Source organism: Rhizomucor pusillus, assembly GCF_041956525.1.
Source record: "Rhizomucor pusillus strain CBS 183.67 unplaced genomic scaffold VTP01scaffold_7, whole genome shotgun sequence".
In the NCBI taxonomy this organism is placed as follows: domain Eukaryota; kingdom Fungi; phylum Mucoromycota; class Mucoromycetes; order Mucorales; family Lichtheimiaceae; genus Rhizomucor; species Rhizomucor pusillus.
The window spans coordinates 271,708-297,957 of record NW_027192149.1 but is presented as its reverse complement, the minus strand read 5'-3'; the positions used below and the strand labels follow the sequence as shown (position 1 = coordinate 297,957).

At 46.4% G+C, this 26,250-nt stretch overlaps 8 protein-coding genes across 8 annotated transcripts; 4 read left to right on the top strand and 4 right to left on the bottom strand.

Annotated features, from left to right (window-relative positions):
• Window positions 1-135: 135 nt before the first annotated feature.
• VTP01DRAFT_9598 (uncharacterized protein) lies at window positions 136-1,591 on the top strand (the record flags this gene model as incomplete). Its single annotated transcript, XM_069388841.1, has 8 exons — window positions 136-244; window positions 319-428; window positions 488-571; window positions 644-700; window positions 756-878; window positions 943-1,379; window positions 1,435-1,488; window positions 1,540-1,591. The coding sequence occupies 8 exons, from the start codon at window positions 136-138 to the stop codon at window positions 1,589-1,591; spliced, it is 1,026 nt and encodes a 341-aa protein (XP_069240018.1).
• A 737-nt stretch (window positions 1,592-2,328) lies between these two features.
• VTP01DRAFT_9597 (uncharacterized protein) lies at window positions 2,329-5,955 on the top strand (the record flags this gene model as incomplete). Its single annotated transcript, XM_069388840.1, has 1 exon — window positions 2,329-5,955. One exon carries the CDS (start codon window positions 2,329-2,331, stop codon window positions 5,953-5,955), a length of 3,627 nt encoding a protein of 1,208 aa, XP_069240017.1.
• Window positions 5,956-6,360: 405 nt separating this feature from the next.
• VTP01DRAFT_9596 (uncharacterized protein) lies at window positions 6,361-7,626 on the bottom strand (the record flags this gene model as incomplete). Its single annotated transcript, XM_069388839.1, has 3 exons — window positions 6,361-7,021; window positions 7,079-7,324; window positions 7,490-7,626. The coding sequence occupies 3 exons, from the start codon at window positions 7,624-7,626 to the stop codon at window positions 6,361-6,363; spliced, it is 1,044 nt and encodes a 347-aa protein (XP_069240016.1).
• Window positions 7,627-9,951: 2,325 nt separating this feature from the next.
• VTP01DRAFT_9595 (uncharacterized protein) lies at window positions 9,952-11,748 on the top strand (the record flags this gene model as incomplete). The annotated part of the gene is made up of 7 exons (XM_069388838.1): window positions 9,952-10,117; window positions 10,190-10,337; window positions 10,397-10,473; window positions 10,526-10,605; window positions 10,681-10,995; window positions 11,069-11,250; window positions 11,313-11,748. The coding sequence occupies 7 exons, from the start codon at window positions 9,952-9,954 to the stop codon at window positions 11,746-11,748; spliced, it is 1,404 nt and encodes a 467-aa protein (XP_069240015.1).
• Window positions 11,749-13,478: 1,730 nt separating this feature from the next.
• On the top strand, window positions 13,479-15,329 carry VTP01DRAFT_9594 (uncharacterized protein; the record flags this gene model as incomplete). The annotated part of the gene is made up of 7 exons (XM_069388837.1): window positions 13,479-13,638; window positions 13,708-13,836; window positions 13,901-13,966; window positions 14,142-14,221; window positions 14,292-14,606; window positions 14,668-14,849; window positions 14,918-15,329. The coding sequence occupies 7 exons, from the start codon at window positions 13,479-13,481 to the stop codon at window positions 15,327-15,329; spliced, it is 1,344 nt and encodes a 447-aa protein (XP_069240014.1).
• Window positions 15,330-15,821: 492 nt separating this feature from the next.
• VTP01DRAFT_9593 (uncharacterized protein) lies at window positions 15,822-20,517 on the bottom strand (the record flags this gene model as incomplete). Its single annotated transcript, XM_069388836.1, has 6 exons — window positions 15,822-16,171; window positions 16,232-18,234; window positions 18,296-18,539; window positions 18,598-20,011; window positions 20,097-20,311; window positions 20,376-20,517. 6 exons carry the CDS (start codon window positions 20,515-20,517, stop codon window positions 15,822-15,824), a joined length of 4,368 nt encoding a protein of 1,455 aa, XP_069240013.1.
• A 634-nt stretch (window positions 20,518-21,151) lies between these two features.
• Window positions 21,152-24,041, bottom strand: VTP01DRAFT_9592 (uncharacterized protein; the record flags this gene model as incomplete). The annotated part of the gene is made up of 10 exons (XM_069388835.1): window positions 21,152-21,265; window positions 21,572-21,760; window positions 21,998-22,398; window positions 22,459-22,557; window positions 22,616-22,717; window positions 22,779-23,085; window positions 23,151-23,259; window positions 23,313-23,359; window positions 23,420-23,566; window positions 23,625-24,041. 10 exons carry the CDS (start codon window positions 24,039-24,041, stop codon window positions 21,152-21,154), a joined length of 1,932 nt encoding a protein of 643 aa, XP_069240012.1.
• Window positions 24,042-24,545: 504 nt separating this feature from the next.
• On the bottom strand, window positions 24,546-26,204 carry VTP01DRAFT_9591 (uncharacterized protein; the record flags this gene model as incomplete). Its single annotated transcript, XM_069388834.1, has 6 exons — window positions 24,546-24,968; window positions 25,027-25,174; window positions 25,233-25,283; window positions 25,341-25,800; window positions 25,865-25,978; window positions 26,045-26,204. 6 exons carry the CDS (start codon window positions 26,202-26,204, stop codon window positions 24,546-24,548), a joined length of 1,356 nt encoding a protein of 451 aa, XP_069240011.1.
• Between the last annotated feature and the right edge of the window lie 46 nt (window positions 26,205-26,250).

The window sequence follows — 26,250 nt, the reverse complement described above, 5'->3', positions numbered from 1 at the left end:
TAGTATGAAAGCAGGTGAACTTGATTTTGACCCACCCTGACACCAGAGTCAAAAATTAGGTCATGCGCCTGGAAATTTTTTACTTCACGCGCATTCCCTCCCAACTTTTTCGCAGCGCCTGCGATTCTGGCCTCTATGACCACCTCCAAGATTAAGGAATTCACCCAGGAAGAAAAGCAGTACATAGCAACTGAGCTACGCAAGAAGCTGGGACCCGAGTTTCTCAGCCAACGAGCAGGTCCAGGTAGAGTACAAGCGAAGATCGCAGACGCGTAGAAGGTATGATCGATCGATCGTTCTCTAAGCAAAGGTATATAGGTGGCAGCAGACTGACTTACATTGAGGGACGGACGGCGATCAACATTGCGAACGATATATTTGGATTCGACGGGTGGTCGTCAGAGCTTAGGACTATCACTATTGACTATGTATGCGGTGCTTCCGTTAATGCAGGTTTCAGTCTGCTAACATGCCTAAACTCACTCAGATCGAGGAATCTGCGGAAGCTCGCGTCAACGTAGGCGTTTCTGTTATTGTACGCGTCACGTTGAAGGATGGGACGTTTCACGAGGTGTGAAAAAAGAGAATTTATTCATCAATTGATTGTATAGCTAATCAAGTTATATTTGTACGCTGCGAATAGGATATCGGTTACGGACAGGTGGAAAATGGTCGCGGAAAGGCTGCCTCGCTTGAAAAGGTATATTTTTTAGAGTGTCAAGTATGGATGGATGATTTAAATTACCTTACAATAGGCCAAGAAAGAAGCAACGACGGATGCCTTAAAAAGAGCCCTAAGGATGTTCGGCAACGCACTGGGTAACTGCGTTTACGACAAGTCATATATCAGCCAAATCAAAAATGTGAAAGCACCTAATGTAAGCGTGTAACAGCGCAAACAGCGACTAGATCCTTTCTCGCTGATATGAATATTTTTCTCAGATACCCTTCGACGTCAAAAATCTATACCGCGATCATTCTTCCGAACAAACTGAAAAGCAGCGAGCTCATCCTCCTCCAGCTAACCTGAATGAACAAGCGAAGCCTGTTGCTTCGTCCTCAAAGTCTGATGAGCTGAAACTTTCGCAAGTTCCTCCAATCCAGCCGGAAATTAAGCCTCTGCGTTTTCGGTCGATCCAGAAGGGCAAAGCGGACCGACGGAAGCGGTCTTCAGTTAGCACATCAAAAGACCTGCCAAAATTGTCCGTCCCCGCTTCAGAGTCAACTCCAGACACTCCGGATGTGGACTCCAACAATACGGATTCCCTTGAGGAGGGATTTACTCAGTACGGCGATGATGCGATATTCCAGCAATTGATTGAAAATGAAGATTTCGATAAGGCCGACTCGCAAATATTCTACGATGATCCGAGCTTGCAGTAAGTTACGTTTAGTGGCACTCGTTGCTTTTTCGATTTACCCATATTTGGCAAGCTTTTCATGGGCAGATAGTGAAACTGCTGAATCAAAATCCCGAAAACGCTCAACGTACGTTCTCCACTATTAACCCATTATATTCTCTGTTAACCTATTTGATAGACAAGGCGCTGGAACATCATCCAGAAGCCCCAAGCGAAAACTGAATGGATAATATAACTCTTGTCCGACCGTATCCTCCAGTCGCATATCAACGAGTCCTCTTGTCGCGGAAACTTTCTCGTAAATTTCATCAGGCGATCGCTTTGAAGATTGTGTAGCTAGCAATCCATGCTTTTTACCTGTAAAATGTATCATTGCATGCATATAAATGTAACATACCTTGCAAATAGACCGTTGGCAACATTAATACATTGGTAGCTTGATAAACAACAATAACAACATATAAATGAAAATGTTTTCGCTGAGTATATGTGTAACAGATGGACGAAGAGCGCTCACGCCAGGTACCGAAATCAGATAATGCGGTAAAACAATGATCCTGCTTCATCGTGATTAGATTTTGCGAATATGAAACACTATATCGTCAGAAAGAGTTTTAGGGATCCATTGTTTATCGAAGAACCAAGAAATGCAAGAGGCATCGATCGAGCTGCAGCTGTGCTGAGCAGTTTGTTATTTCTTTGCGTTTCACGGTAAGGGGCTGGGGGGATGCGAATATCATGCCTCGGAGAAGTTTATTCGGAAACGGAAGAGTATTGCCGTTTGTTTTCTTTTTTCCAGCATCGATACCTGCAAACTTGGCCGTTAAACACCTGGAGTTGCTTTTCCTCCTTTCCTACCCTTTGTCTTTAAACCCTCATTAGGTGGCGGCGCAAAATGACGAACGGCGTATTGCTGGACATTAGTGTGAATGGCAATGTGACGAGGACGGAGTTGCCAGTGAAAGGAATGACATGCCATTCCTGCGTCAACGCAGTGACCAATGCTGTCCGTAGTTTGCCTGGTGTAAAGTCGGTCACCGTCAGTCTGAAGCAAGCGTCTGCAGCAATAGAGTATGACAACACTCAACTAAGCGAGCAAAGCCTCGTTGAAACCATTGAGGACTGCGGCTTTGATGTGCCACGAACGGCCGGCGCTAAGGAAACAACTACGTTAACAGTTAAAGGGATGACATGCCAGTCCTGCGTAAAGTCGATAACGAATGCACTCAACCAGTTATCCGGCGTGGATTCTGTGCAAGTCAGCCTGGAAGACGAAAGAGCAACTGTAGTACACGATGCAGCAGCCGTTTCTCGCGAGCAAATCGTTGAAGCTATCGAAGATTGTGGTTTTGACGTGCCACAATCGACTGCTAACCTCGTTGCCACTAGCTTGGAAACAACTACATTGACAGTCAAAGGGATGACGTGCCAGTCCTGCGTAAAGTCGATAACGAATGCACTTGATCAGCTATCCGGCGTGGATTCTGTGCAAGTCAGTCTGGAAGATGAAAGAGCGACCATTGTGCACGACGTAGCAACTGTTTCTTGCGAACAAATCATAGAGGCTATCGAAGACTGTGGATTTGATGTACCTACGACCGCAACCGAAAAAAAGGAACAGCCGATCGGAAGAAAGCAACAAAGTATCGAAAAATCTGCAACTGCACCGTCATCGTCAACAAAGCAGCAGGAACATCGGCAAGTCGAATTGCAAGTTCGCGGCATGACTTGCGCATCCTGTGTCAACAGCATTGAGAGGTCCTTGATTAGTCAGCCTGGTATCCGTGGAATTCAAGTCTCGCTCCTGGCTGAAAAGGCAACTGTCCAGTACGACCCACACATTATCAAGGATGAGCAGACAATTGCAGGCTGGATCGAGGATTGCGGGTTTGAGGCTTCCATCCTGATACCCAAAGAGGATAATACGTTGCAGCTGCAAATATTTGGAATGACGTGTGCTAGCTGCGTGAATGGCATCGAACGAGGTCTCAGAAGTCTGCCAGGCGTTCAATCTGTGTCTGTTAGTCTGATGACAGAAACCGGCAAAGTCACATACGATCCAGCACAGCTCGGTCCTCGAGACATTGTCGAAACAATCGAGTCTCTGGGATTCAATGCACTGGTTGCTGACAACACTCGAAATGCGCAGCTAGAGAGTCTTTCCAAGATACGCGAAATCAAGGAATGGCGCGCTGCTCTTCGAAAGTGTCTGATCTTCTCTATCCCGGTCTTCATCATTGCCATGATATTGCCCACGTTTAACTGGGGCGAGGATATACTTGACATACCACTACTCATTCCTGGACTCTATATAATGGATACTGTGCAGTTGATCTTGACGCTTCCTGTCCAGTTTGGTGTGGGTCGTCGGTTCCTGGTCTCTGCTTATAGCTCGCTTTGTCATGGTTCTCCTACAATGGATGTTCTAGTCTCACTATCGACATTGGCCGCTTTTGCATTTTCAATCTTTTCCATGATTCGGGCAATTTGCATCCAAGCTGACCATCGCCCGTCCGTATTTTTTGATACCTCAACAATGCTCATCACATTTATTGCAGGTGGTCGTCTGCTAGAGAACATGGCCAAGGGACAATCATCCACAGCACTCTCGAAGCTCATGTCTCTGACACCTTCGACAGCAACTATGCTCACCGTCGATCCAAATACTGGAGAAGTTATATCAGAAAAGAAAATACCCTCGGAGCTTATCCAGCAAGGTGATTTGCTCAAAATTGTGCCTGGTGACAAGATTCCTACCGACGGTGTCGTGCACGAGGGAGCTTCTGCTGTGGATGAAAGCATGGTCACAGGCGAAGTCGATGCTGTTCAGAAGAAGGTTGGCGATTCTGTCATCGGCGGTACGGTCAATGGCCTGGGTACTTTTACTATGAAGGCAACTCGCGTTGGATCTGACACTGCTCTGAGCCAAATTGTTAAGCTTGTTGAGGACGCTCAAGTCAGCAAGGCACCCATCCAAGGTTTCACGGATCTCATCGCAGGTTACTTTGTTCCAGCCGTTATCCTTCTAGGTGTAGGTACTCTGCTCGCCTGGATAATGATTGTTGCTCTTCTCGGGGTGGATCGTGTGCCCGAGATGTTGCAAATGGAAATACAAAAGGAAGGCGATGGAGACTGGTTCTTTGTCTGTCTCAAGCTTTGTATCAGTGTTATCATCGTTGCTTGCCCTTGCGCTCTCGGTTTGGCAACGCCCACAGCTGTCATGGTCGGCACTGGCGTTGGTGCTGAGCACGGCGTTCTCTTCAAAGGCGGTGCAGTCTTGGAAAACGGTCAACGTATCAACAAGATGGTATTTGACAAGACGGGCACTCTCACTGTTGGCAAATTGAACGTCACCCAAGCTAAAAGCTGGACCATGGATCTCTCTCGCTCGCAACTGATAATGCTAGCTGCTATCGCTGAAACCCGCAGCGAGCATTTGATCGGTCGCGCCATTGTGACACACGGCAAGGAGCTATCGGGTCTGGAAGTGCTTGACAATGTGGCAACGATCTCAAATTTCAAGAGTGAGACCGGTTTCGGTATCGAGTGTCAGGTTACTTTCAACGAGGAAACAGGTCTTATCCAGAATCACGCTGTAAAGCAAGACGTCCAGAATCTCCGCGGAACAGTGCATACGTTGGTCGTTGGTAACCGCAAGTGGCTCGAACAGTACCATGGCATGACTCTGGATTCTGAACAGGCTGCGTCTATCTTGGAGGAAGAATCAAAAGGACACACATGCATCGCTGTAGGCTGGAACGGTATCGCCGCTGGCTACATCTCTTTGGCTGATACACTGAAACCTGAGTCAAGACAGGTCGTTGCTACCCTTCATGCTATGGGAATACGAACTGCTATGGTGACTGGTGACAATGAGCTTACTGCGCGCTCGATAGCTGAGCAAGTCGGTATCAAGGAAGTCCACGCTAGTGTATCGCCTAACGGCAAGACGTTGCTTGTTCAGCGGATGCAAACGCAATCGCTTGCAACAAAATCATGGTTTGGCACGGTCAAGTTGCGAAAAGCATGTGTTGGTATGGTTGGCGACGGTATCAACGACTCTCCGGCGCTGGCTGCAGCCGACCTTGGCATTGCGCTTTGCACTGGCACCGATGTGGCTATGGAAGCGGCAGATGTGGTTCTGATGCGCAACGACTTATCGGATGTCGTAGCGGCCCTTGACCTTTCAAGATCCATTTTCAGACGTATCCGCTACAACTTGGCATGGGCTTGCGTTTACAACTTGGTCGGCATTCCTTTGGCGATGGGTATCTTTATTCCTTGGGGCTACCACCTGCATCCGATGTTGGCTGGTATGGCAATGGCAGCAAGTTCAGTGAGCGTTGTTGTCAGCAGCTTGATGCTCAAGTGGTTCTGGCGCAAACCGAAGCTTGTCTCTGCGGACGATGATTACACCAACAATAGCGTGGCTATTGAAATTGGTCCTGTATCGCCAGTAGACGTCAAGGCCGAGCCATCAATCTGGGATCGACTGATGCAAATGCTACCATGGAAACGTCCCGTCAAGTACGAGGCTCTATCTACGGATAATCAGGCCTACGATCTGGAGCCTCTCATGCAGAATCAAGCTTAGAAATACTATCTACGATTTACTTTCCCTATTACTATTCCTGTCTTACCTCTATCCCGAGTTTTCATTTACGCTGCATTCCATTCATTCACACAAATTTTTGCCGTGTTCATATAATTTTTGTTCTAAAGTTTAACTTCTCTCATGTTGAAATATATTCCCTTGATTTTTTTTGCTGCAGTAATAATCTCTCGTTGTTGTTGAAACAATAGTAATAAGAACGATGATATGGCACTAGTCTACATAATATGGGTGCGTTTGTATACATGCATGTGTGCGGTGTATGTGTGTTGCGGGTGTGTGTCTGCTTAGGGAGGTGTATGTTGAATCGGTGCTTCTCTTTTCACTTATACAAAGCTTTTTTTGTGACACAAACAGCAGATTTGGCCCCACTTTATCTTTTTTCTTTTAGAATTCAGGAAGAGGCTCGCGCTCGCCAACCTTGGGGAAAGTAGGACCGACTTGCTTGATGCAGAGACTGGCAAGGTAGTGACCAGCCTTGACGCAGCGGGCGACATCATGGACGCCTTGGACGTAGAGACCCATGAAACCGCCGCAGAAGGCGTCGCCGGCACCGTTGGTGTCGACGATGTCCTTCTCCTCGACCTTGGTGACGGGGAAGACAGAGACGTCGTCGCCAGTAGCAACGACGGTCTCGTCGGCGCCCTGGGTGATAACGACAGTGCGTGGACGGTCGTTGCCCTTGGGAAGCTGGGAAAGCTTCTTTGCGATTTCCTTGACGTCTTCGGTGCCCCAGCCGGCCGACTTGCTGTAGGTACGGGCTTCATCCTCGTTACCAAAAAGCAGATCAGTGTTCTTGATAATGCTATCCAAACGTTCCTTGAAGAACTGGGACAAGAAAGGAGCGCTCAAGTTGAGGGCAAAGGTCTTGTTGTTTTCAGTAGCGTGCTTGGACACCTCAAGGGCAGAGTTGTAACCGCCATCGTGGGTGAGGAAGAAGCTGCCAAAGTAATAGTACTTTGCGTTCTCGACAACAGCCCAGTTCTCCGGTTGACGGAGCCACTCGAGCTTGAACTTCTCGGCAGCGGCCAAGTTGGCAACCAAAGATCTTAGAGATAATTAGCTATTTCTTTTTCTTCTCAAATACTAGGCTAAAGTTTTTTACCTGTTGTGTCCAGTGATCAAGACACCGCAGGTGCCAGTAGCTGCCTCGTCGGTAACCATGTAGTGAGTGCGCAAACCGTCGGCGGCAGCGGCTTCCTTCATGGCATCGGCAAACTTGTCGTTGGAAACGCAGCCAATGTAGACAGTAGAGTTGGGAGGCAACAAGTACTGGGCACCACGGGCAGTGTTCTGAGCAGCACCGCCGGCAACGTATACAACGTTGAACTTTTGAATAATTTCGTTGTACCTGGAGTTGGAGCAAAACCGTGTCAGGATACCTGTGGACGCGAATGCATGGCTATATTTCTCCATCTATCTCTCTTTCTCTACTTTTTTTTGTTGCAAGTGCATTTTTTATTCCCGGCCGTCACTCTGGAGAGAAAGAGAGACATGATTCGTTCGGTTTACTTACAGAGGCTGATGGGACTCATCGGCGAGAATGGCATTGTTAGCCTTGAGGTTGTACTTTTGAAGGAGCTCTTCAGTGGCGTTGCACTGAATGTCCAACAAGGGGTTCTCCATAGCCAAAAGTTCGTAGTTGCCGGTCATCTTTGATATTTTCACGAGTAAGAAGAAGGAAAAAGGTAGCAGCAAAAAAAAAAAAAGATTCGTCGTGGCGGTGGTGAGTCTTTCAATCCATCGATCGGGGCAAAGGCAAACCAGCGAATGAGGTTTTGTTTTTCAAGCCAGCTGCATCGCTGGGTAGGCCCAAGATCTTCTTATTCATAATAGTATATAAGAAAGCATCCACAGAAGAGAAGACTGAGCCTTGTTATTCCACTCAAATTATTCATTGAATATCTGTAAATACAATTTGCGTGCTATTGAATGGATACTTCTCGCATAATCGTCAACGGAGCTGCTGGCAGACCGCGAAAGATCCTTATCTTCAGGAGTATGCATAGCGATATACAAGCCAATGCAAGTTGTCGAATGTATCGGTTTTCTCGATGAGGTTCCGGCTTTAAAACTCTGGTACCAAGCGCACTGATTATTATCTCTGTGTCTTGATGGATCGACTTTCACTGATTTCTGTAAATCTCGAAGGATACGAATGTTAATATACTGCATGCAGAGTTTGCTGACCGCCTCAGCTCAACTCGTCGGTTGGCAGATGGTGCAGCAACATCCAATCCCATTGTTCTCGAACTGGCAGAACATTACAGAATCCAAGCCCGCCTAACTTGCTGGTACACTTACAACTTTTGATCAGATATATGTGAAGGGAGATTGACGTATTTAAAGGGAGCATCATTCCTATTATTTCACACAAAAGCGAGCATTTCATTGTCTATCCGAAGCAAATCTGTTTAGGTCTTTTCGGATGTCGGATGGGATCAGACGGTAACTGCTTTTCTTATCTTTTTTTAGAGTACATGGAATCCGTCGAGTATAATTTGGGTGTCATACGAGAGGGTTGTTGCAACAGTTTGAGCAACTCCGCTGCATAAGAGGAGAAGAGAGGAGACGGGTAAGTTATCATCAAAGGAGCATCCACCACTTCTGTTGAATAAGTGAGATACACCTTTTCCAAATATTAATGTCGCTTCAATTTGCCGTTTTGGTGTATAAATGTATTATAAAATTACACAAAATGCGACATTACTTTTGGGAAAAAATGTACTGATGAAGCAGCTCTCCAAATGTTGCTGACACCATATTTGGACCGCGGATCACAGAATTTTGCTGATTCCGAGTAGAGACAGAAAAAAATTAATAACAGGATATGCTGCAGCAAAGCAAGATTATGCATTCTTTTCTTGAATTCCAACATCGTTGGAAGTCAATTGATTAAGGTAGTAAAAAGGTGACAAAGTCATTTATCCGGGTTGCTGGGAGGATGACGGCCGCGGACGCGTCCGCCCAAAGAAACAGGGCCAGCGTGCGTTAAATACGCGAACACCAGCAGCTACTGAGTGCTGCTGTTGCCATGCGAGCGGTATAGCACTTTTTTTTTCCTCTTTTGCTGCACAGATGCTCATTATCAGTGGAAGCACAGCGATTTCGGGCGTGGTAGTACATTCAACATGTCGATCTACAACGTGGCTTTCACCCTCCACAGGCACCAAGCCGCGCTCTAATTTTACTCAGCTTGTCAAACACCAATGCTTATTGACAATATTACCAATCTCGTATCGAATTTATTTACTCGTGGACTAAAAGCCAGTTTGGACAGTAACATCCGTACACAGCAGTGAGATCGATCTCTCTCTCTCTCTCTCTCTCTCTCTTTACTCTTGTGCAATGTATAACATTGCACGAATTTGGGACGGCGCAACCTGAGTCTCGAGAACCGTCATGTAACACAAGCATCAAGATAATGCTATGGATTGAAAAATCAAACCAAATTACAGCAACCAAGAACAATCTGGACACTCGTCTGTCATTTAGCGCATTGTGAGTTGCTTAGATTTTGTTAAACGAAGGCATGGGAAAGGCATAGTACATCGCACCACCAATGGATTCCAATTAGATCTCACGGAGAAAATTAAGCTCTCCGGAGAAGGTGGAGGGCTTTTACGTGCCCGAAAAACATGCTCATGAGGTTAGATGCAGACCGAGCGGGGGATCGATGTGCTCTCTGTCTCTTTTGCAGTTAATCTTTGAGCAGCAGCAGCAGAGCAAATATGTACAATTGTACTCAGTTTGATGTCGTGTGCTCTTCCTTCTTCTTTCTCTTTTTTTGCTTCCTCTTCTTTTTTCTTCCTTTCTCTCGTTTGGTGGCAGTGCACATCGCCCTGATTTCCGGCCTCTCACACATCATTCTACCAAAACAGCCGGCTGGATCAGCAAGCTTATTTAGTCTGGCTATTTTCTCCTTGCAAAAAAAACCGATCGACCCGTACTAATCTATTTCGAGTTCGTTGTTTGCTGATGGCCGCGGAACTCGTCACCAGAACACTCGAGTACCACTGCGTCCAGGGCGAGCCCCAATGCCACTGCGATTGGCGTCTGACGCTCCAAAACTGCATCGAGAGCCGGCCCATGACCATCATTTACTACATCAACATTGCCATATCTGCTCTCGTCTTTCTTATTGGTACTTTCACCGAAATCCTCCATCCCGACGTTTAGTTGCGCGATATATAATTCTCTCTTATTTTTCTGACAGGAATGTGTTTGGTCGCCCATCGCGTCTTCATCAAGGGTCATCTCATCTTTGAAATCGGCAATGGCAAGGGATGTCTGAGGCCGAAACCGATTGATTCCATGTTGCTACTGTTGAGCACTTACAACTTGCGTGAGTATGACAAGAGCGGGTTGGAAAAGCGCGCTCCGCTTTAATACATTCATATATTGAGCTTAATTCTCTTAAAAGTCCGCCTGCTGACCAGTGTCATCCTCGTCACCGATATCGCCGAAGACATGATATCCCGATCATGCAAGTTGACTCACGTATGATATGAGAGAGAGAGATATGCATTGCTGACACATATCTTTTTGATAGTCATGTTTGAATTTCCTTGGCAGTTTGGCTATGGGTCATTTGCGCTTTATTTGGTGGGCATTGCACAGACATTGGCTGACGTAAGATGATATACGGACAAACAAAACTTAATACTTGTGTGGGTAACACTTAATCCCCCAACCCCTTACCAACAGAGCCACAAGGCGATCTCCACTGGCTGGCTACCGTCGGCCCGCACCGTTGACATTGTTGGATCAACATTTTTCCTCGCACCGTTTATCCTCAACAATGTCTGTGTGTTGGTCGCCGGCGCATATGCTCGCTCAAACTTGTACGTTGCTGAAGTGCTCACGCGGATCCTTTATGTATTGTGGTTCCTTCACTGTTTCTCGCTCGCAATGGCTGTACTCTTCTCTGGCATCCGCCTCGTTCGTATCTTGAATCGACACTTAGCCAAAGTCCAGTCATCCGGCCCTAGATACACATCCATTAAAACTGGTATATTCAAGGTACGTTAACTTCTTTTCTTTTTAGTATTTCAATGCGCCCATTTTTACCGACCATCGCGCGGAAAATGATTAGATCCGTGCTGTCATGGGTTGCATCGTCGTATGCTTGATCCTATTCGCGATATTCTTGTTAATGTATGGAATCCTGCGCGATGAAATTATGATCAACCCTCCCGGTTCCATCTTCCTCGGCACTATCTGGAACTTCCTCGGCCCTGTAACGACTTTGTGTGTGGAAATTGCCGTCATCTTCAAGTAAGTGGATCTTTTTCAAGATAGAATGCAATTAGCGGTGGTTGACAATGCATGTGAACTAGTCCGCGCATCGGTAGCGGTAGCGGATTTGGATTCAAAAGCTCCAGCGATGGAGGAAAGACAGGAACCAACGAAGAAACCATGTCGTCAAGCTACGCAGGAGCTGCCGGCATTGACAACAGCTTCCAGGCGACCAGCATCAGCCACCATGCGTTCGAAGATCTCAAGCAGCAACAGCTGCAATATCAGCAAGTATTCCAGAAACACAACAACAGACATCATCCGACGAACAATTCCTCCACAGACTTGACCGCCAATAACAACAATGCCAACGCTCACAACCATTTCCACATGGACGATCTCAGCAAAAAGACATCAATCGCAACGATCAGCGGCGGCAGCAGCACAAAGTATCCGGTATGGACAAACCAACACGAGCCTGATTTCCGTGTAGACGACGATTTCTCATCACAGATCCAGTTGATGAACGACCGATAAATCAAGTTGGCAACATCGAAAAAAGAGAGGATGGATCTTTATATATATTTACGTACGACCACTGTTTGCATATCCTTGCAAACAATCCCAGCGATACACAACGCACAACAGTTCTCAACGATAAAACCGTAATATATATATACATGCACGCACGCACCCACACACGCATACTCGCACATGCAATCTTTTTTGTTTACCTGATTTACGTACATATATACATATATACTCTTATAGATCGGGATCGGCCGATCAACAATATATTCCTCCTCCTACTTAACTGTTTTGTTCGCCAAAGCTGCATCGTCTTTCCCCCGACAAAGTTACATTCGCCGCCACTGAAAACAAACGACCTTAAAAAGAATTAAAGTTTTCCGGGACTTTCCTGAAGGACAGACAGGAAGCATCTGTCTGCCGTCGGTCTGTCCCTGAAGGGCACACTCGTCGGGCTGAGTCGATAACTGTTACCAAGTTTGTTCCAGATCTTTCATTTCCCCAAGCGACTGACTCTTAAAAAGAAAAACGGTTAAAAAAGAATGACTAGTCGCGATAGCATATCATCCGCCCCAGCACTGTGTGGGAAAAATAATAAAGGACATTGCAGTATGCAGTTATGCAACAAAAAGCCTTGTTGGAAAGTCAAGAAATAAGGGGCGGCACAGACCGATTATATCGTCGTGTATTCTTTCGCCTTTTCCTTGCGCTTATCTCTCCTGTGCCTTCTCCTCTTCCTCCTCCGCCGGCTAATTCCATTCCGCCGCCTTGTTGTTGTCGGCGCTCACATGAGTTGGATCTGTCATTTTCTAGCGACGATAAGGCATTTGTGACAGCAGAGAGTGCGCGAGAGAAGAATGTTTTTTTCGTGCACCATTAAGTGTAACCTTGATCTGGAATCCCGGTCTGTGTGCAACTGAAAATTTGGGCTACAACGCAACTCCGCATCCACATTGTAAGATCAATAATCACTCTGCTTTTAGTCGTGATAACCGGCTAGTTGGTAAAGATCTTGTTATAGCTTTTTGCATCGTGCAGATGGACGCGTGTACTTGATCCCCCTCGCAGGGGAACAGGTCCGCCTATGCTGCTGATCCTTTTTGTTGTGCTTCATCAATGCACAGCAGAGCACCGTCTGTCTTTATCTCGTCCCAGTTGAGTCTCCGGTCGATCTCGGCCAGATCGCTACCAAAGGACCTTTATATAGACTTTACCGTACGCACGCATGCGTACGTTCCTGTGTATATACACGCGTGCGGCGTATCGGTCCGGCCAGAAAAAGACGGAGAAAAGACAGAACGATGGATGACGAGTGCAATGTAATAATACAACAAATGACATCGCACAGTTCCCTGCCACCGGTTCCTTACCGTCACACGAAGATCGTTAGCACCCTCTCTCTCCTTTAGGCAACAAATATCCAACCAACCACGTCGCCGCAAAAGCAAACTATAATACCCCCAAACGAAACCCCCACCCCCCGAAAAAGCTCCACAACCCAAACAGGCACATGCCGACACAGACACGGAATCGCACACGCACGCACACACACACGCACACCTATGCATACATACTCTCTTTCACATTTCTGGACCGGATATCTGAGGATTTGACTGGCTGGTTAGCTATTTTTATGAGATTTCTTAGCTATCACACTTGACCTTTTTTTTCCTCTTCTTTTTCCACTCTCTCCTCTCTCCTACATTCGTTGCTACATATCCTCAATCTCGGTGGAACACATGGACAATAATCTCACAAACAGGACCCTGACCCGGCACTGTTTCGACGGTGTGTGCCACTGCGATTGGCGGCTGACTATCTACGGCTGCGAAGAAACAAACGCCATGTGGTGGATCTATCTTGTCAACATCGTCCTATCTGCCCTCGTGATCACAGTTGGTACGTTAGCTGCTGCTGTCGCTCACGAAGGTCTCTTTTTGACATCCGTAATTAAATCGATCACACCAGGAATCGGTCTATTAATTCATCGGCTCGGGTTCAAAGGCCACAGTCTGTGGGATTACAAACGGGGCAAAGGATGCCTGCGGCCGAAACCGGTGGACTGCATGCTGTGCCTGTTGACTGTCTACAATATACGCAAGTAGTTGTGACAAAAAGATAAGACGGTGATTCATTCAGTTAATAACTTTATGTGATATAGTCCGTTTGGTTTCCAGCATCGTTCTTTTGAAAGATCTTTTCCCAGACAACCTTATTGCACGCTCATGTAAGTTTATACTTCATCTTGCCTTAGTAATACGAGCAAGCAAGCAGGCAAACAAGGCATAAAAAAGAACCGTTTCTATCTCTTCTAAAAGAAAATCTCCGTCCTGCTACTGCTGCTGCTTGTACTGATCTTGATAGAATATCTTAATTAACATTATTAATTAATAATATACTAGTCTTATTCGAGATTCCTTGGCAGTTTGGCTACGGCGGGTTTGCACTATACCTCGTGGGTATTGCTCAGACACTGGCTGAGGTAAATATCTATCGGTTCATCTTACGCACGCGCGCACGCGGTTATCTAATATATTATTACGAAAAAATAGAGCCACAAGGCGATTTCTACCGGCTGGCTTCCTTCAGCCATGTTTGTCGATATCCTCGGCACGTGGTTCTTTGTGTTTCCGTTTATCACTAACAATATCTGCTCGCTCGTTGCCGGTGCGTTTGCAACCAAGCACCTGTACGTTGCCGAAGTGTTCAGCAGACTTTTGTACGGGTTCTGGTTCTTGCACGATACCTCGCTCAGCTGTGCAGTCTTGTACGCTGGTATCCGACTGGTCCGCATCCTACGCGGCCACTTGAAAAAGTTCACCGCTGCCGGGCCTCGACGCGCAGCTGTCAAGACGGGTATTTTCAAGGTACATGACTAAAAACGCATGACCGATTTAGTATGGAAAAGACTGAGATTTACGTATGTAGATTCAACTTATTGTAGGCACGATCATTGTGTGTCTCATGATGTTCGCCTCGTTTTTGCTCTTGTACGGTATCCTCAGAGACCAAATCATGACCAGTACACCCGGCAGCATCGTGCTGAGCGTCATTTGGACATACTTGGGTCCATCTGCAACCGTCTTTGTCGAGGCAGCTATCATTATAAAGTAAGTTTTGGAAAACGAAAGAGAGAGAGAGAGTTTCATCACAGTATTCACGATTAAATTTTTGCTAGCCCCAAGATGGAGAAAAACGCCGCGTTGGCCGCAAACAGCACGAGTGCTGACAAATCTTCGGGCGCAAATAACACCAATTCATACGAGATGCCCAGCAGCACGTTCAACGAGACTACCATCACCTACGATGACCAATATGACGATACCAACTACTATGATCTAAAGGACCAACAGGCTCAGTATCAGCAAGTCTTTCAAAAACATGCCACTGGACCCTCAGTGTCATCCTCTATCCCTGTTGACTCGTTCGGAAACAGCCCATTTGGTGGCAAGCCTGTGGTCAGCAGCGGAAGAGACGACAATGCTTACAACAGTAATTTTGACGACGTGGATGACCTATACACTCGGAAAAAGAGAAGATCTTCGCAAGATGAAGGATCATCAAAATTCGAGTTGATGTATAGCAACTAGAAAGTTGCACCTAATATCTCAACTATTCACCTTTTAATGCAATCCCACAACAACAGCAAGCGCGAATAGCATTGTTACTACTATTATTTTGTTACTCTTACTAGTATCCGCAGTCTTTTAGACGTGATATATCTATATGTATATTGTTTTATTCTATTTTTCGTTTGTATGGCGCAAAGCGTTCACTCCCAATAGAACTCAAACAAGAAAAATGGCAAGCAGCATCGCCTAATTTATATAAATTTACTTGCACTAGCTGCTTACACTCACAATTCAACTTTTGACCTGTCTGCAAGAACTTATATACTTTTACTTGTAAAAATTATCAAGAACCATAATGCTAATGACAATACATAGTAAATTGTTGAATAATATCTTTCGGCAGGGTTGGTTGAACAATGTGTAAAGATTACTACATATCCTTTTGTACAAAGTAGTGATGTGGAGAGGCAAGAATGAAAGGAGAAAATTTGTCCTTCTTGATCTTGATGTCTAGCGTCTCTCTTTGCGTCTCCAGAAGCAGAGAGCAAGAAAAACAATGACGTTGAATGCAAAGAAGGATATAATGACACCGAGGTTGCGCCACTTGTTAGCAGCATCGAAACCAAAGTTGAGCGAGTAGTACTGAGCACCGGAGCTGTAGGGGCAGTAGCCGCAGACGTCGGTTGCGTTGGGATTGGCAATGTATCCTGGTGCGCCATACGAGAAGAAATTGCTCATGTACTCGCCGCATGTTTGTCCAGGCGGCGGTGTCACTTTAACGAGGTCGCGGTCCTTGCAAATCACGGGCAAACTTGACATTTCATTCACCACTAGGCCTTCAATCCAGTAATGGAACGGATCTACAAGATTTTAAGAATATTAGAGAGAGAAGACATCATCCATCATAGTAATAATCATACCTAGCCAGTACATCCAAGAGCGCCAAAAGTAGGGCATCTGCGATGGTGGTTGGAAACATCCTCCAAATAGCACGAGCGTCGATACAAAGATAGGAACCAGCACGGCGGCCATGGTCGGTGATTCGGAAGCAGCTGCAATCATGAAGCCCAAGGTGACAGACCAAAGCACAAAGAAGATGAACATCAAGTAAAAGTATCCGCCTGTTTCTGGAGTGCTCACGAGTCCAACAGTCCAATAGTAGCCAGCCATGAAAAGTGCGCAGTAGATGAGTACGTACGGGACCTCCACGAGAATCGCAGAAAATGCAAACGGCGCCCATCCATAGTATCGCTGTGCATGCTCTCGTCTAAAGTACATGCGTTCCGTCATGAATCTTGGCTGAGCGAGAATAATGACAATGTACGCCATAATAAACGTCGTGAATAGAGCAAACAAGCGGTTCTGCATGTCGGACGATGTGTACGATACTTTCCAGTAAGTGAAGCCCATCAACAGAGACGTGAATTCGATCGTGATAAAGCGGCCAACGTTGTAGTCCGGAGATCGCCAGTAGGCAGTCGTCATGCGTTTCAGGACTAGGTAGAACTGGGTCCAGAACGGTGTAGCGTAGGTTGAGGCCTTGCGTGTCGGGTTTTTGTTTGCTGTTTGATGGATGTGTTCTAGTTCTTCCTCGAGTGCCTTTGCTTGCGGTGATGCGGCCCATATCTCAGCCCAATCGCGCTGATGCTTGCCAGATTTGCCAACTGCCGCTGCAGTGCCAGCACCGACAACTTCCAAGATATACTCGGCAGGGTTCGTATCAGGCGCGCATTTGGGCCCGCCGTTGGATTCAAAGTAGTCGATCATTGTGCGCGCGTCAGGTCCGATTTCGCCATAGTAAGCAGTCTTGCCGCCTCGTACCAGGAGCAACAAATGATCAAAATGTTCAAATAGAATAGCCGAAGGTTGATGGATAGTACAGAGCACGGGCCATCCAGCATCTGCCAGCTTGCGAATAAACCGAACGATGTTGTAAGAGCTTTGCGCATCGAGACCAGAGGTAGGTTCATCCAAGAACAGCAATTTGGGCTTGCCGACCAGTTCCATGCCAATCGTCAGACGCTTGCGTTCTTCCACAGAGATACCGACACCACGCTCGACCTGACCGATCTGGGCATCCGCGATATCTTCCATTTCCAGCAGCTGGATGATCTGCTCGACATATGCGTTCTTTTCCTCCTTGGGCACACTGGCTTCTTGACGTAGGTAGGCAGAGAATCTCATGGCTTCACGTACAGTCACGGCCGGTTGGTGGATATCCATCTGCTCACAGTAGCCTGTGATGCGTTCAAAGTCGTTCAAGAGTGCTTCGTTATTGAGGTAGACTCGTCCTTCGACCTTGCCGATTGTTTTGCGGCGTGCAAGCACATCCAAAAGCGTAGTCTTGCCGGCGCCGGACGAACCCATGAGCGCCGTCAAGTGTCCCGGTCGCACTATACCAGAAACGTCGTTCAACAGCTGCAGTGGCCCGCCTTTGGATGTTACGTAGTAGTTGATGTGGTGCCACGTAAAGGTCGTGCCGGTCGCAATGCGATCCATATTTTCGGTGATTTCCTGCTGCTTTTTACGGCGTTCATTTTCTTCTTCGACGGTGCGCGGTTTAGGTGCCTTGCCAGGAAGGTAAAGTTTTGTCAACGATCCGACTCGGTTGGCTGCAGAGAACTCCATGGCCAGTGCAGTGACAATCGTGAAGAGGATAAAGAACCCGAGAACAGCAACAAAATAAGGTGCCCATTCATATCTTGGCTCGTAGCTCAAAGCAGCGCGAAGGTAGTCGTCTCCCAGAACAAAGTTTTGTCCGGGCTTGCCGCCTTTCATGACACATGTCTTGTACCTCCAGTCATCGTAGCCGGGGCCGTAAGGAACAGCGTTGCCTTGACCGTCGCATGAATATACTTGCCCAGACATTTCGTTGATAATTATAGTCTTGAAGGCGTATCCCATTGGGTTGATCCAGTAGATCCTGCGATATTGCGGTGAGTTCCGACAATCTACTGTTGAGACAAAATTTGGTTGGGACTTACCAGGAAAGCCATGGATGCATGCTGTTGTAATCAATCACGTAGCCAAGATAAGTGACCATGGTGACAAACAGTGTACCAGCGACCTGGGTGGCAACAAAGAAGCTTGTGGTGATCGCGCCGAAGAATCGGAAGTAAGAATTCATCATCATATTTGTCAAAAACAGGAAAAGCAAGTAGGCGAAAAAGTTGCCCGGTGACAATTTGAGTCCCATCATAAAGTATGCAATGATGCCAAACAACACGACTGTGGAAAACAAAGGTTAGCAAAAAAATGACTTGGAAACAAGACTATATAAATTTACCTTGAACAACAGCGTAGGGAACGTCCATGATCACCTGGGCAAGGTAGTAGGCACTCGGTCTGTACATGGCGAAATGCTTGTGTTTTTCGAGGACAGGGCGACCCATCAAAAAGTTGACCAGTTCAGTGTTTGAGACGAAAGCGTTGAACAATAAGCTGAACATCAAAGCTCCGGAGCGAGAGAATCCACCGAGACCATCGAGAGGCATGTTGTAGAAACATGAACCACTGATGAGCGCCTGGATCAAAATCGTGCCATAGCGAGAAATAAGAGCTGTCTGATCCTTGATCAAAAGATGGTACTGTCGGATGGTGAGTGCCTTGACCTGTTGATAGAACGAAGCAGTATAAGGATGCTTGTCGGATGCATGCTTTTGGTGTTCTTCTCGAACAGCAGCCTTGAATACTTCGGCAGGCCTTTCGCGGGCAATCATTTCCTCATACAGGCCAAGATCTGCCATCAACTTTTCATGCACGTCAGATTGGAGATAACGCTCCTCAAACTCCTGCGCATGCTTGGGTGCCGATTCTTTGAAGCCAGGCTTGAATTCTCGCTCGAGCGGGTTGCACAGACCTGTCAAGAAATCAGGGATCGACTTGCGAGGAGGGCAATGGAAACCGAGATCTTCAAAGTATGCTTTGGCCCTATCTGTAGGCCCGAAATAAATGCATCGTCCTTCATCGAGGACAAGCACCTTGTCAAAGAGACGAAAGATGCTGTCAGAGGCTTGGTAGAGCGTGGCAATGGTAGTCTTGTTGAGAACATTGGTCATGATACGAAGGGCACGAACATAGTCAAGAGCCGATGCAGCGTCTAGGCCTCTCGTGGAACAATCCCAAAGAGAAATTGAGCTCTGTGTAGTCATGACTTCAGCGATAGATAAGCGCTTGCGTTCACCACCGGAAAGGCCGCGGACAAAGGCGTTTCCGACCATAGTGTTCATTTGCTTGGTGAGACCGAGCATGTTGCCAAGCATATACAAGACCTTGTTGACGAAATCAGTCTTGGATTCGTCTGGTAGTCTGTTGCCGGGCGTTTTAGTGCGCAGCGCAAATTGAAGTGTTTGTTTCAGCGTCAGAGTCGGATAATGCTGATCTTCTTCTTCGTTGTATACGACTTGACCGCGGTAGTACTTTGCAAATGTTTCGTGGTCGATGCCTCCATAGCTGACTGTGCCGTCAATGTTGGTATACGATCCACGGATGTTTGCTAGAACCTTGAGCAGGGTTGTGCAACCGGCACCAGGCCGACCGAGTACGAGCACCATCTCGCCAGGTTTGCAGAATCCAGTCTGGTTTCTTAGAATCGTCCTTTTGCTGCCATTGATGCCAATGCCAAAACGTTTCCAGACCTGAAGACCTTGATAGATGTAGCTAAAGACGGTCGGAATGGTGTGTGCGTCAGCACCCATACCCTATTCGTGATCATTGGTTAGATTGGCCAAGTACTGCGCCACTGCGAGTTATCCCCTCGTCGCCGTTCATATGTTTATTATTTACCTCCACAGTTAGATCCCGCCAGATTAGACCCAGACTTTTGGGTGTTTTGCCATTCTCGGCCTCTTGTCTCGACATTCCGCGCAGATAATCGTCCAGATCAAACACCTCTTCGTCGGCTACACCTTCCTCGAGCTTGCTTTCCATCTTGTTGGTCGACGACACTCGACTGATCCGCGACAACTCGCGCTTGATCTCATTGTATTCATCGATAGCAGCTAATGATGATGATTTAGCGTGAATGATCCTCTCCATATACAAACAGTGGATGGATTTACATACCTTCGACGTTGACTGCATCAGCGTCGCTTTCACCGTACGTACCAGCCGTTCCTGGATGGATTTCTTCCAATATGGTTCCGGCCGACGAGAGAGAGTCTGTCCCTTTTCCCTTTGCAATGTCTCGTTCTTGATGATCCGTCATGTAAAAAGGAGAAAGAGACACGGATATATTGGAGATAAGGATAGAACGCAAAAAAAAAGCGGAATGGAGGGACCTTTATATGAGGAACGGTGAAGCGCGATTACAAATATCCTGCCGCAGCACCACGAGAACAGTAGCATGGGGTGGAACATTGTCGGAAATCTATATGTGTGTTACGCATATACCGGATCAGTGTGCTGCTATTGATGTGGAGAACGACAACAGAAAGACATAGGTTGGACCGATCCACGGTGCAGGAAACTCCGTCCGACCGAAGATTACTCAAAGATCAAAAAATGTATATTCAAGATAGCCATCTCAGTCATTCTTCACGACTGACAACTTCCCAATGGCTGCTTTTCTTTGCAAGATCATGGTAGCGAGCCCATGAACTGAAAGAACGACTTTGTTTCATCTGGCACGGAGCACAGCATATGCAGATCAACCAGGTCACGTAAGCCCGGTTGGCAGAAAATGTTTAAGTTTGACTTGACGATCGGGTGAACATCGGGCCGTCAATGCATCCGTATAAAATGAGGTTTTATCTATCTGAACCGCAGCTTGTTCTGCTTCCCTGTAAACCATACGTAGCCGAGTTCTCGAATCACAGAACAAAAGCAGCCGCAGCATTTGATCATATCTGATGTGGCCTTGGTGTCAATGGCATCAAGATAAGTCCCATTGTTTCTCGGAATCCGAATCGGTCCAACTCGTGGACCGCTTCCCGCAGTTCATAAGCCTCGTTGCCCTAGCCTAGCCTGTTGCACAGAGTTATCAACAATGCTGTGTACGCGTGATCCGGAAACGATGTATCAACAGGATTGCTGAAGTCGTCACAGTCCCTGATTTTTGCAAATATGTATAATCTGATGACGCGTCTATCATTCTGATATGGAATTACCGGTCTTTTCGGCGCAATGCCCGGATCAGAAATTTTGTTCTCCCAAATGCAAATTTTTGTGTTCCTAGCGAACGAAGAGAGAAAGGGACAGCACTCCTGAGATACTGCTTTGAGGCTAATTGTCACCCTCATGATACTTCTTTGACCACTCACATGACTCACAGATATCCAAGGCAATGTCCAAACGCACACAGCAAAGGTGGTCCGAGCGTATAGACAGTGCAACTTGAGTGCCGAGTTTAGTGCCAAAATGTACTTTGAACCACTGTTACGGATTTCAAGTGCGTGAGCGAAGAGCGATCCATATATTGGATAAGACAATTCAATGGAGGTGATATGTGTCTTAAAACAACGCAAGTAAATTCAGTAACGCTAAAAAATTCAGACTCTGTTGTCATATACTTCAGATTCAATACAAGGTCCTATAAGTCTTACTATTATCATTAATAATAACAATGATAATAATAATAATAATAAAGAGTATTACATACACACAGGTTTTATGGACAGGGAGCAGACATGATGGACGGATAATGGTTGCAGCGCAGTAGTCGCTACTTAGCCGGAAAGGTTACTGACATCAATGATTCCAGTTGTTGAACAATTGGTAGCAGCATCAACCGCTTTCTTTTCATTATTTTCTCCTTGCACACCTTTGGTGGTTGCATTTGACGATGGATTACGTTGGATTGCAACAGCAGCAGCGGTTTTTTCTTCGTCACAACAAAACTGTTCAGTCTTTTGCCCACTTGATAGAAGGTGAGCTTCAGTGCGTGCCATCTTGCCACGGAAGCCAAATGCGAGCAAGGTCACGACGCCTGCGAGAACTGCCTGCATGACGAGTGCCCGGGTCATATTGTTAGAAGGGTTGCCTTCCGAGTCGCGAAGCGTATCCATCGCCATAACGAGCAGAAATCCAAACGTTTGAGCGCCTTGCCACATGATGGAGCTTGTGGTTGCCTCGGCTACTGGATATGATGCTTGTTTTTCTCTGCTGTTAGCACTTACGACGAGGAACAATGTTGCTGGCTAAAACTCACTTTCGCTTCCAAGCTCTATGGCAACTGGTACCAAGAATGATAAGAAGAACTGGTTCAAGGCCGTAACAAACAAGATAGAAGCATACAAATCACGTTGGACTATGACAAAAAATGTTAGCATTGTGATAAATTTTTGGAATCAAGGAAAGACACTTACTCATAAAGACAAACCCTAGATCCGTGACCAAGACCATAGGCGCAATCAGCTTTAGAAAGAGCTTATGCTGTTTTGTGATATCTAGGACGGGGCCAGCCACAGCTATAAACCGTCAATGTTAGACATGGTTGCTTCTTGAATGAATAAAAAAATTGATACAAACAGCATCCTAGAGTTCCGGCGAAAAACGCAATTGCATTCAGCTGTCCTGCATCAGCATCCGTGTATCCATAGGGCGAGATAACTTGGGTAAAGATTGTTCCAAACGCTATACTTAAGCCGACGTTGAAGCTATGGATAAGGAAAATGATCCAGAAATTGTAGTTGCGTGCAAGAAGTTTCAGACCCTGCAAGAAGGACGGCCTCGTGTTTTGATCGTCTTGCGAAGCAGATGGAGGTGTTGGCGGTTTTGCTGGCATGAAAATCAGCGAAACAAAGGTTGCAGCCGCAATGATGGTTACAATAAGCAACTTGAGAAAGAAAATATTAGATCAAAAGTGGTGATTCAGGGCCTTTGGATGTCGGGTAGGCTTACAGTCAGTGGCATCTGATCTGCATGCTTGGTAATGGCTGGTATCACGAACATGCCAATGATCGCTCCATAGTTGGAAGCTACAGTAGAATGAAGAGCAGAGTTAACGCGTCTTGCTCTTCAGTGCTTGGATGTACCTAGAGTTAGCGAAACTTGCCAACAAACATGCCGGCTGTTGCCCTTAGATTCTCTGTAAACCAAGTTGATGCAAACTGTGATAGATGAGTTAAAGTGTATATATATATTTACCACAATTTTAATCTGATTCTTACCATTGTCATGGTGTTCAGAGATAGAGGTGATGACGCTGATCCAATAACCTGGCCTATCATTGACAATGCAAACGAAGGAGGCTGTGTCTTTGCTGAGACGAGCCGAATCGCGGATCCGGCGCTGCACAGGGCACCTGCAATAATGAGCTAGCCCATGTCTTGCGCTTTAGTACAACTTGCGTACGATGTCCAAGGCCGTACTCACCGATCGTTTGACTCCGAGCTTCTCAAAGATCCATCCAGTGAAAAAACTGACGAGGACGTAGACGATGCCCTGGACGGTGGCCAGCCAGTTGACAGCCGTCATAGAGACACGGTAGAATTCACTGGTGATGCCTGGAACCACACTGTATGTGAATTGAAACACGGCTGCTGCTGCTCTTAGCAATACTAGTAAGAAAAGAGCTAGCCAAGCTTGCGGATACGTTCGGTATCTTTTGGTGTCACTGCGAATGTCACTGTCGGGAATATCATACTCGTCGACAACTGTAGGTGCAGAGGAGCCTGCGATCGAAGACGTATCATCTTGTACATTTTTCATAGATGCTCCTGTTATTGTTTGCTGCTCCGAGGAGATTGCCGCCTGTTCCACGTCAAAGTGATGAAGACGATGGATACTCATGCTACTACAATACAGTGTATACTAGACAATCGATGGTAGAAAAGGAAACGAAAGAGAACAAAGATGTTTGCAAATCGACAGAAGACCGTGTAGTCAGTTTTTGCCGTAGAACAAGAAACCAGAGAAGAAACGGTATGTCATGTTGTCTAAGAACCCCTTTTCTACACAAACTATTCTGAGACCCAGCGATCCCACAACGGCTCTTATTGAAACATCCATCTATTTGTACCTAGAAACAAAGCGCGCTTACGTCCGTTTTTTTTTTTTCTTGACAGTCATTTGGGGAATTTGAAAACTGTCCGTTCAGAGAGATCTTCGTTAAATGTTTACGTAAAAGCAGCCGCCTGGTAATAAATGATTGGATTGACATTCTGTATAGCGGTTCATCCTCTGATTGCAGAAAATCAATTTCTAGACTTGACTCCTTATAGCCAGAGTTGAGTATTGGTGGTTGTAGTAGAACTTTAATCGGTCTACGTCAGTTTATGCATTTTATTTGTTTTTTTACTGTGATTTAGGCTTGGGTGCCCTTTTCGGTTCCTGTCCACCCCAGGTGGATAGCCACACCGCGCTAAATACAAGGAATCCAACAATCATGCTGCCAACAGAGGCGTAGTAAGGATAGGCTGCTGTCAGGAACCTCGGGTACTCGTTATGCCGGAAAGGCCGAATTGCAACAACATCCTCTGCCAGCAGGTAGGTCAGACCTGGTCGCTTATAGTTGACCTTGAACGTGAATACACCGTACACATCAGGTAATTTAACGTGGGCAACAAAACGGCCATAATGGTGGTCAGGCGCAGTAGGTAGCTGCTTAAGCGTCGTTCGGATGTACGGATCAAGCATAATAATTTCTAACTGAATATCGTCGGCTTTAAACGTAGTCCAGTGGTCGTCCTTATATTCGGATACTTCAAGCACGTATACCTAAATATATTTTTTCAGAATACCTGGTAGAAAAGCAGTTCTGTACATGGCAACTTACAATGTCATCTTTGATTCGGTAAGCGCTCTGTTGTTCAGTTTCGTTTGCCTTATGGTGACGATGCGATACTATCTTTAGCACGCTCTTCTCTTGCAAAGTCCATTTTGAAAGCTCCTCAACAAATGCAGCGTTGCCCGATTGAACAGTTCTGTGTCAATATGTTGTGAGTTACGTTAAAAATCAAATGGAAAACCTGCAGGTTTTACCTCTTTGCGGTACCGTTCGGTCTTTTTTGCTCCACCTTTCTTTCATAGAAGCTATGTAAAAAGACGTTAATATCAACTCCCATCATTTCCATGGATTTCTTTGTGTACCTATCAGAAAAAAGTTCCAAAGATCCAACAAAAGTGGCGCGTGCAGAGTTGCGTGCCTGCATGGCGCATACAAGATCAACGTTTTCGACTTGGGCATCCTTGCTGTATGCATCTGCGGTAAATGCTGTCTTCTCGGCAGAGAGCACTCTGTTCAAGAATGGGATTTTTCCGGGATATAGGCCTACGCCACGATACAGTATAGGTACTGTTACTGATCCTTCTTCAATGATACTATCTGGTGCAACGATGTTGAGGGTTTGGATGGTATCGGGTTCGTTTTCGTCAGCGGCAGCGTGGTCGTACACGGTGGAGCCTGCACTGTCGAATTCAACGTCGAACTCTGCTGCAAGTTCTCGAACGGCACTGCTGGGATCCTTGGAGGTAGCCACCAGGAGGTTTCCTCCGTCGTTCACGAACTTTACGAGCTGCACGTTGCCAAAACTTTTATGTTTGCCGATTTCTACACAATGGCGAGATGAGCCACCTGTGTCTATAGATATGCGTTTAAAGCAAAGCGCGCGTACCTTTAGACTTGGGTGCAAAGTGCACAACGTGGTCATATTGGTACTCGCCGTATTTTCGAAGGATTGTCGGGTCGTCTTCAGAACTTGTGTAAAAGTTCAGTCGAAAACCGCGGTCTAGTCGCTCAAGGTGAGAAAGGTTCAAGAAGGGCTATGCTTTACGTAAACGGGACAAAGTGGTACCTTCAAGCGACTGCCAAAAGCGCGAATAGTTTGGCTTTTCGGACAGATCATCGAGCAGGACCAGCACTCTGTTGCCCGAGAGTGACTTGGCCTCAATGCCTGACAAGATGGCAACTAGACTAGTGAGAGCTAGCAGTGCCCATGCTACAGGACTCTTCATTGTGGTTCTAAAGGCACTGGCGACTCGTCTCCGCAAGAGTGTGCCA